Source organism: Hippocampus comes, unplaced genomic scaffold, assembly GCF_001891065.2.
Source record: "Hippocampus comes isolate QL1 unplaced genomic scaffold, H_comes_QL1_v1.1 scaffold105, whole genome shotgun sequence".
Taxonomy (NCBI): Eukaryota; Metazoa; Chordata; class Actinopteri; order Syngnathiformes; family Syngnathidae; genus Hippocampus; species Hippocampus comes.
This window is the reverse complement of record NW_017806235.1, coordinates 1,443,567-1,453,688: the sequence shown is the minus strand read 5'-3', so window position 1 is coordinate 1,453,688 and position 10,122 is coordinate 1,443,567. Positions and strand designations below refer to the sequence as shown.

Below are 10,122 nucleotides of genomic sequence, written 5' to 3'. Positions count from 1 at the left end.
ATGCTCCAAAATAAGGGGTGTCAATATATTCTGCCAAGACCAAGTCTCGAACCAATATCTGTGCAGTGCAATGAAGAAAAGGAAGACCACATTCAAACTGTTTCAATTAACATTTATTTATTTGAATAAACATATCACAAGATGATACTTCTGGATGGCTGTCGACCAGCAGTGACTCAAATCAAGTAAAGAACTAGAATATATTATACTTGGCTTTAGAAACAAAGAAAATTAAAAACTCCGCTATATATACATACACACACACACACACAACGTGTGTGTGTATACCTATTTACAATATAAAATATTTCAACGTATCAATTCTTAATCATTTCCTTACAGCCTGATTTCCAGCAAGAAAATACCTATTCACAAATATAAAAAAATAATTTTGGCCTTAACTGTATGCATAACTTTTGTTTTAATTTTTGGGGGCGAGCAGTGGCTTTTTGTTTTTGTTTATTGTGGGGAACAGTATTACCTCTAAATAAACTCATAACCTGCCGATGTGACGTTCAGACTTTATAGTTAAGACATGCGGTGCTGTGCAAACATGGTGACTTTAATTCTTACGATTTCTGTAAAAAAAAAAAAAAGTGCTCTGTCATGTGTTTTCTGGTTTCGCGGGGGTGGAAAAAATGTACAAAAAAAACAAACAAACGTTTTTGATGTGCACAATGGTGCGCGTATGAACTGAGGGTCCAGCAATATATTTAACACAGCAATAGTCATTTGAATATCATTTGATGGTCACTCAGCTGTGTGTGCAACGACGACCCACACTCCCACCCTACCGGTACACCCAGGTGCTTTCACACAATGACCCCCCCCCCCCAAAAAAAAACGCTTCCAGTTTTTCTGACCACTTACCTCACACAGTACCTCTGTAACTTGGCGTCATTTGTAAAAAGGACAAAAACAATTAAATGAGCCACTGAGAACAAGAGTGGGCCAACTCCATTTTGGCTGCCACTTTGGGTTTGGACGGAAATCGAAACATGTATCAAGATAATATGGGAAATAACATTTACTCTACTGACATGCAGATGCACTGGCACGCAGGCTTGAAAACATGCTGAGTGCAATTATGGGCTGCCCCAATTTGCCAAAATTGGAACTCACTTCGATTTAGACACATTCACAGAAAAGATATGCCTCTTCTCTGTTCATTTCTGTTGTTGACATAAAAAGGACTTAGCCCACTCTAGTTCAGAATCGCTCAGTTACTGTATGTATACGTTTTTTTTAAATGATGAGGATGATTATTAATGTGTGTGAGAAAGCAAAGAAAGCTCTTGCTCGAGTGTGAATGAGATTTTCCCCGTTGATGTGATGATTCCCGTGCTGAGATGTTTGACTTTTGTCTTGGAAAATGCTTAGAAATATTAAAAAAAAAAGTAGATGACATCTTTTTGTATATGAAAAATAAAAGACAAACAGATGACAGTCCAATGTGATCCGATAGTGTGGCTCCAAACCTTTACAGATGTCACTTTAGTTTAACTATTCGTCACATTTCTACAAAACTGGTATTTGTATGGCATGGGTCGTGTACTGTACAGAAGCGTAGAACTCTCAATGTAAAGTAAACATTTTTTACACGGCTATGTTGTTTGAACGCATTGGTTAAGTTGGGCAATTGCTCATGTGCAAGTCAATACCAAGTGGCATTATGGGGAAACTTGCTATGTTGTTAGCATTTCATCATAAAGCAGATATCACAATATCGATGTTTTGGACACACGCGGTATAAACTGACATTTGAACAATACGTTACAGTAGCATTTTATCCCACACCTAATTTCGATTTGATTGGTCACTTGAGTACTGAGAGAAAACTACCAACCACATAGGAAGCATGTTCATATGTGTTCTTGTATTGTTATCTTTAGGGCAGTTTTTTTTTTTTAATAACCACGCTTGTTTCGGAAGTCATTAGCTTGTGGTGTACTAATATTGTGGTTGTACAAAAGAAAACAAACCACAAACATCTGAATCACCCCTGAAGCTAGGATCCGCTTGAATTCTTTGCACACTAGATGGCAGCATGGGCAACACAAAGTACCCAAATCTGGATTTGCAGCTCAGATTTAACCATAGTTGTCCATAAAAGCTTAAATTAGTTGTTTATTTAAATGATTGATATATTTTTAAATATTACATTACTGTGACAAAGTGCCGTTCCAGTGTCGCTCGGAAACAAGATCGCATACTAAACAAGTGAACAATAAACTCCAATGTGACTTCGTAATGTTGCTGACTAACTCGTGCGCTGACGTTTCGCTCACGTTAGGCTAACAACGAGTATTTAATCACGACAAAAAGCCATTCATTTTTGTGTTCCTTTGATGATTAAGCTTTTTAAATCCCATGCGTCCGCTCGTCCAGTAAGCGTCACCGAGGCCCCGCCCTCTCCACTAGTTTTAAACCAATCAACGCGCCGTTCGACCCCCCACGTGACGAGGGGGCTTGTTAATGAGGAATGATTTGAGAGTTGGCTGCTTGGGCTGCAGTGCAGCGAACACGTACAGTTCAGTCGCCGTTCCTCACTTTTTCCTCTTTTAAAGTTCTATTCCCCTCGAACTGGAATACTATTTTTCTAAAACATTGTTTGGATATCTTTGCTACCATGTCCAAAGAGTGCTGGCCAGGTGAGTGGTGAAAACGCATGTTTTGTTTTTGATGTTTTTATTTTTTTTTAGTTTTGCAGCGAAATGCTTTCTGACCGATTGTCGGAAGGAAAGTACAGTACAACATTCTAAGCCTAGTATTAAACTAAGCACACTAAATACTACAAATATTCTTTTGAACAATTGTGATAATAACAGTAAACAGCATTTTCGTCAGCCCTGGTATGCAAAACCTTACCTTTCGTCATTAGTCATGTTTTATCATCAAAGATCTCCATCGTTTGCTTTTAAGTCGAGGTCTGTATCGAACCTTCAGCATAAAATGTCGATAATGATTGCCCGATTCGATTTACGACCATCTATTATCTGTATGATACTAAATGTGTATCGAACGAATAACCTAATTTTTGCTGTTTTTAATCGGACTCGGTTTATCTGACTCTCCTTTTCTAGCATGGCTAAAATGATTGAAGGCGATACTAAACACTTCATTATTGGTACTATCAGGTAACGACATAATTTTTTTGACATATCATCCAATCAAATTTGATTAAAAGTACTGTACTTGAAAACAGCACGCTACTCAACTTAATTTAAAGAGCCTTTGACCAAAAACTATAGCTTTATTAAAGCGTGAATATTAAACTAACAGCAAGAAAAGAATGATTCTAATAGTCTGGTAATAATACTAACTATAGTTGCCATTTTGGAAAAAAAAAATGCATATGAATGCTGATGTGCTCAGTGAAAAATGCGGATGGATTGGAATCATGTTGAATGATATTTGAATAGAACATTGGTGTCTAACTGAATGTCTCGGGGCCAGATCTGGCTGTATCAAATTATGCGAATTAATTTGTGTGTTTAGTTCGGAGAGCTTGATCATCATCATCATCATCATTATGACCATCTTGATCCTGTGTGTCTCTAGGGGAAGCCATTGAGCGTCTGGGTGGCTGTTTAGTAGAGTAGCTCCCCGCTACTGACCTCGCTGCCAGGATGCTCCGTAAGAGCAGCGAAGGCGGCGGCGTAAAGCGGGGTCATGCTTCTGCGGCGTCCAGACATCACTCCGATTCCCTGACGGGCTCCACCAAGACCTGGGATGTCGGGCACAGGCGACGCTCGCACAACCTGCTGAGTGATGGTGCTGATCCCTTGGTGTCTGCGTCATGCCCGCCCGGAGTGGACCCGGAGTACGTCATGATGCTGGTGAATGACGTCAGGTGGTTTGCCAACGTGCTGCTGCACCTCAAAGAAGCCTTCCAGAGTCCAGGTGAGACAAGAAGCATTCGCAATACGGTATTCTTAGAAACGTTTTGAGACTCTCCAAACATCAACAAACAGTATGGACTGTTGTCTGGTTGCTCAGGTCGTGCGCCTCTGAATTTGTTGTCGTCAAAAGGCGGCAAGCGTCACATTTTTTCGACTGAACAGACATGAGCGAAATTCGTGGCAAACAAAGGAGCAGAAAACTGTCAGTGGTGATAAGAAGATGCTTTCGAACTGATCCAGATAAAACTGGACCGGTTAGTTCAAGCACACATTGTGCACATGCGTCACTCCACAGACACATTCCATGCACACAATTAGACGTCACATTTGTTGATGTAATGTGAATGATTATTGCAAAAGATCAGATTAAATGAAAATAAATCTGAATTGGGTGGGCATTGTGAATGCCGTCATAGTTATGGATAGGCCAATTCTGGTCAAATTTGTTTATGTAGCCCTTAATCACAAAAGAGTCTGAAAGGGCTTCACAAGCCCACACTTGAAAAGTATTAATGGCATCCCCTGGTCTAAACTCCCCAGAGGGCAAGGAAAAAGTCAAAAATCCCATAAGGGGGAAAAAGAAGAAACCTTGTTAATATTGACGGGCTTCTCACTCTTGTGTATCGCTAGTGTATTGGAAGCAATCACAAAATTGATATTATGTCCCACCCTTAAATCAACACGGATCTGTGACGCTTTTGTATCAATGCTGTATCCTAAGCATAAATGTTGCATCATCATGTTTTTTTTTCTTGTCACTAACAAAACAATTAATATTTTACACTTGTGTATTGATACTGGATCATAATCAGAAACAATACCTCACCGTATCGATATATCGTATCACTCCGTTTCAAAGCGGACTGAAATTTGATGCTTCAGCATTGATACTGTATGGTGGAAACAAAAAGATACATTGCATTGCCTATACAGTAAATTGTTCTACCCTTTGTTAAAACGGATCAATATTTCATGCCTCTGAGTGGATAGGATGCTGTATCATAAGAAAAAAGATGATACGTCATGATGTCAATAGAACAACTGATTTTCGGCTCTGGCTTGTCGATATCAAAATGTATATTGTCAGTGAAAAAAAAAAATGATACATTGCCATATCAATATTTTGTCCCACCTGGGCGATGTTTTGCTTTGTTTTGCTACAATGTGACTCGGCTGTAGTTTGATCCCGAATGCACTACTACTACACGCACACACACACACACCCACACACACACACACACACACACACACACACACACACACACACTGGGGTCCCAACAGTGCTCCTGGCAGCGGGAGTGATTTGTTTAACCATTCCTGTGCTTGGAGGAGGACGCTCTCTGTGAGTGAGTCATTGCGTGTGTCCGTGTATGTTTGCACATGCATATGCGTGTATGCATGTATGCGTGCACGCGCGCGCGTGTGTGTGCGTGTGTGCGTGAAATGAAGGTCACAAATGGTTTGTGAGCGTCCTCTCCTGACTTTGTAAGGAGCTTAACACATCACTAAAAACTAAAATAATAATAATGGCATTATGCCGCGTTCGTCGTCACCAGGCTTAATCCCTCCGTCTGTTTCAGGTGGATAAAAAGCTTACTTTTCACGGCATGTGTACTCGTTTGTGGGGAGTTCTATCCCGTACAACTGAAGAATTCGTGGTGGTTGTTTGCCACCAGTCGGTTACCAAATGCACACCGAAAAACAAGGGTCACAATTTCAGAAAGCAAAATGATCATGTCACCTCGGATCTCATTACCCGGCCTGTTTTACATGTTCCCCCTCCTCCAACACACCTGATTCAAATGGTGAACTTAAAAGCAAGCTTTGCAGAAGCCTGAGGGGGAAACATGTCAAACATGCTGTGTAGGGGGGGGACCTGAAGGACGGGACTTGTGCACCCCTGCCCCCAGATTTTCGGATTGAGCCAGTCTCTTTCATGTTTATAAATTCCCACCGTGTGTAAACTGACGGGAAACAAACAGGGTGACACCCTCCTTTACTGACCGGCATGTCATTGCTACGCCAAAAGCAGCGTGAACCAGAACAGCAGGAACCAGTTAGCCCAGGAATTTAGCACCTGAGCAGAGGCTCGTTTGAGGCTTTAGCTTAGCAGTGCATGGGGGGGGGGAAGCTATTGGCGTGTACCCTCCCAACACACACACACACACACACACACACACACACGCACACACACGCACACACACGCACACGTGCTCCACTGCTGAGTCGGGTCTGAAGTGGCCAGGACAAGAAGGTGAGGCTCTTATGACCCATTGGGTGAACCCTGACCCCAATTCCCAGAAAAGCCTTAGTGGGCCCCTGTGGGTTGGTTCCTTGATGCTACCCGCTTTATGGCTTCCACAATTCCTCTATGGCTTGGGCATTGAAGATAGTTTTATCGATGTATGTTCTGCTTCTGGGTCTCTGGTGTTTTTCTGTTAGTTCTATGCAAGTGACAGGAAAATGCATCCAAACTAAAGGGGAGAAGCGTCCTCTTCATGCAACACGGCAATGACCAGAGAACGCCCTGCCGACAGAAGGACATCATCAAAATAAGCCCGAGCCGTTATTCATTCTGCTTGCCACCATCCTGAGTGACATCATTCGATAAAGACCAGCGAGCCCGTTCCAGAGGCAGCCATGCAAGCCCAAGCCCCATGACATGACCTCCACCGTGCTTCGCAGATAAGCTCGTGTGTTTTGGATCAGAAGCAGATCCTTTCTTTCTCCATACTTTGGCCTTTTCATCACTTTGGTCGAAGTTCATCAGTGGGCTTTTCAGTCCATAAATGTTTGTTCCAAAACATTTGCGTGGCCCTGCTCTGTATGCCTTTGCAAAAAAAAAATCCCATCCGGTGTTCTGATTCCTTTGGCTGGGGAGAGGTTTGCATCACGTGGCATGGCCTGTATATTTCTTCTGTGTCTTTTTTTTTTTTTTTACCTTCTCCGACTGTTGTCTTTGGGTGTTTCTTCACAGCGCTCATCAACGGCTGTTGATATCCTTGGCCTGCCTGTTCGATGTCTGTCGCTCAGCACACCGGTCCCTCCTTTCTTTCTCAAGACGAGTTCCGGCTTTGATTTTGAGTGTAGTTTCATTGTACAATCATGGCTTTTGGTAGTTCCAGTGGTAATTCTGGTTTTCGTTCTCCTACTAGTTATAGTGTGGTTTTGGTTCTAGTTCTCCCGTTGATGGATGCTTTTGATTGGAATTACGCTACTAGTTCTAGTCCAGGGTCCAGTTGTAGTACAGAAAGTAGTTATTGTTCTGCATCTGGTTCCAGTTTTGATCTTGGTTGCAGTGTAGTTCAGGTTCAGCTGCCTATTTCTACTTTTGGTATTTGTGGTTTTGGTTCTGGAACTAGATGCTCATTCTGGATCTCGTACCATTCATGCTTGTTGCAGTTGCAGCTTTGGTTCTACTTGGGCTTCTAGTGCTGGTTTCTGTTGTACGTTTGCCACTCGTCTGGTTGCAGGTCTCATTCTAATTCAGATACGATTTGTAGTTCTGCATCTCGCTCCAGTTTTGTGTTTTTCTCTTTCTGCTACTAATTGTTCTTGTTATGGTGCTACTATTCACTAGTTGCGCCACTCATTCTGTTTTTGACTTTAGTTTTGGTTAAAGAGTAACTTGTGATTTCATTTTGGTTAAAAATTGAAACCTGCTCCTGGTTGTTGTGGTACATCGAGCAATCTCATTCCACTTCTGGTTCTGCTTTTGATTTTAGTTTTGATTCCAGCCACTTGAAGTCAATGTGCATTCACACAATGTTTCATTTGAACGCGGCACAAATGCACTTGCTGCCTGCCGCATTACGTGCGCAGGTCGTCGCATAACTCCGTCTTCTTGTTGACATTGTTAGCATCCGCTCGTCGCTCTACGTCCACGTGTCCTGTTCTGCTTCAGCTAATTCTTTTAATCGGGGGTGAGATGGTGATTTAAAAAAAAAACGAATAAAGAAGCTGTCGACGACGTACCGGCTTGAGCCGACCCCTCCACACCTCCCCCATCCCCCCCCTAGTCTCCCGCATACTCGGCATTCCTTTAGAACAAATGTTCACTTGTGGCCGCGCAAGCGCCTTCAATAGAGCGGCGCGAGGGTAGCTGTGAGCCACACTGACGTGGAAAAAGCCTCCCCTCCCCGGAATACACGGCCAGCCAGCTCAATTTTGCTCAGAGGGCCCGCTCAACATCTCGGCGGCCGGTTTTACTGGACGTTGCCTTAGCAAACCCGTCCTTCTTTCTTTCTTCAGGAACGTCAGGCATCCTTTTCATTGCCTTTCCGTCTGCGTGACTGCGTTTGAAAATATTTTACGACGCCGCAAAATGTCGCACTGACTCAACGTGTACGTGTTCCACAAAGTATTTGCCGGTGTCATCGCGACATGCTGATAAGATTGTTATTTTATTCCAGTCAAACAGCATTGTTGTGTTCCACGATGCCGTTGTCATGTCACTGCGGCGAAATTTCACGCCGCCCGCCTGTGAAAGCCATCGGCGCTACAGCCATCTTCGGAATAATATTTACGGTATTTGTGCCGTAATGCAACACTGTGAAAACAAAAATGATGTGGGTGAACTCCAAAAGTTCAAGTCACCAAACTTGGATAACATTTTAAAAGCAGTCCCTGTTCTCCCACCTTGTTCATTTGCCCGTAAATCCTGAGCGGTCGCCGCGAACGCCCGCCCAAGTGTGCCAGCTCAAGTGGCGGCTCGCGGGCGGCGCCTTCAATCGAAAGCCGTCCTAACGACATCATGGTTTAATGGGCCGGGAGAAAGAAAAGAACCTGATTTGTCGGAGGGGGGGGCGCTGTAACTTCCCCCCTCCCCATGATGCCACGTGAAGGATGTTTTTGTGCAAGTTCTTGGTTGCGCCTTGTTTCCTGGCATGGTTATTTATGGTTATGGGCCAAGGAGGGATGTTCGTGTAATTGGTCGCAGTGAAGGAGAGGTGAGAAATTTACAACCTCGGCCCTTTTTTTTTTTTTTTTTTTGCAGCTTTGTGCGTCACCTTGTTGTTGTTGCAAAAGTCATCTCCAGGACACGTTCTCATAGTTGCCCTACTTTCAGGACACGGCCTAAGCAGACTTCCTGCACTTCTACAAAGTTGCAAAGCGAGATCAGAGCAAGCTGGTTCCTCATAAACAGCATCAGCATTTGGTGGATGGGGTCAAATATGCCGATGATAGCATTTCGGAAGCTTTCGGATTTTCCCTTTTGTGCAGCTGTTGTTCCACCTCCGTGAAATCCCTTGTCATTACCTCGGAAGCGAGGACATTTTGTGTCGGTGCCTCTTGCACAGACGACGACACAGGCGGTTATTCTTCCGCTTCATGCAGCCTAGGTTCTGCCTCTCTGATAAAGAGAGGACATTTTTGTTCGCCTCTTTCACACTGCCCCTTTTGCCCTTTTCCCTTGTTGATGGTCCTAAAAACCATCCTCGTGTCAACATCGTTTGGTAGGCTGTAAAGATTCCAAAGTCCCGATGTCCACCTTGAACAATGGCTCGCTTTGCATTTTTGTGACCCCCTTTCACATCGTATTCACGTCTCGACGCCCTTTGACCTACCACCAACTCAAGAGAAAAAGGACAGGGACAGTGCGAAAGGTGAATACAGAATCTTCAGGACCCGGTCCCGGCTTTCCAATATTCCCTGTCAGGCCGACACCCTTCCCACCTCTGATACTGCCTCGGAAAATTGGAAATACTGTGTTGCAACCTTTAACACGGTCCACAGACTCAGGAAAAAACAGGGGTAGTGTGAAAGGGGGCAAATGGAAATGCATTCAAATATGAACGAGGGCACTCCCAGCTTTTTAGTATCCCAGATCAGCGAGATCTCAAGATAATACTGAGAAAGAACGGACCAGGTCATTTTACATTCTGATACTCCCTTTCACCTGTCCGTCATTCCACCGATTATACAATGCAATGGCAAATTCCATGTCGGTGCCTTTCAAATTCTGACACTGGAAAAACAGGGGAAGGGTGTGAAGGAGCGAATGGAAAGCCCGGTCCCAGCTTTTTGATATTATTTGATATATCCCCGTTAACGCTGCCATTATTCATTATTTAAATGTTATTCAGCCTTTGATACCACCCGAAAAGGCAAAATTTTGCCCTCTGGCACCAGTCATAAAAAGACAGCCAAAAAAAACCTTGGATCTTCGCAGCCTATCAACTGATAGTGACTGGAGGATTGTTTTGTTTTGGTGTCGTAT

General features: G+C 43.4%; 1 protein-coding gene across 1 annotated transcript in view; it reads left to right on the top strand.

Moving 5' to 3' along the window:
* The first annotated feature begins 2,493 nt into the window (after positions 1-2,493).
* The window catches only part of LOC109507424 (rho GTPase-activating protein 29-like), a 31,575-nt gene continuing 23,946 nt past the window's right edge, over positions 2,494-10,122 (top strand). Inside the window, exons 1-2 of the mRNA XM_019856842.1 lie at positions 2,494-2,651; positions 3,562-3,903. Coding sequence (XP_019712401.1) covers positions 3,630-3,903 — 274 coding nt within the window. The 5' untranslated portion in view covers positions 2,494-2,651; positions 3,562-3,629. The remainder of the gene's footprint in view (positions 2,652-3,561; positions 3,904-10,122) is intronic.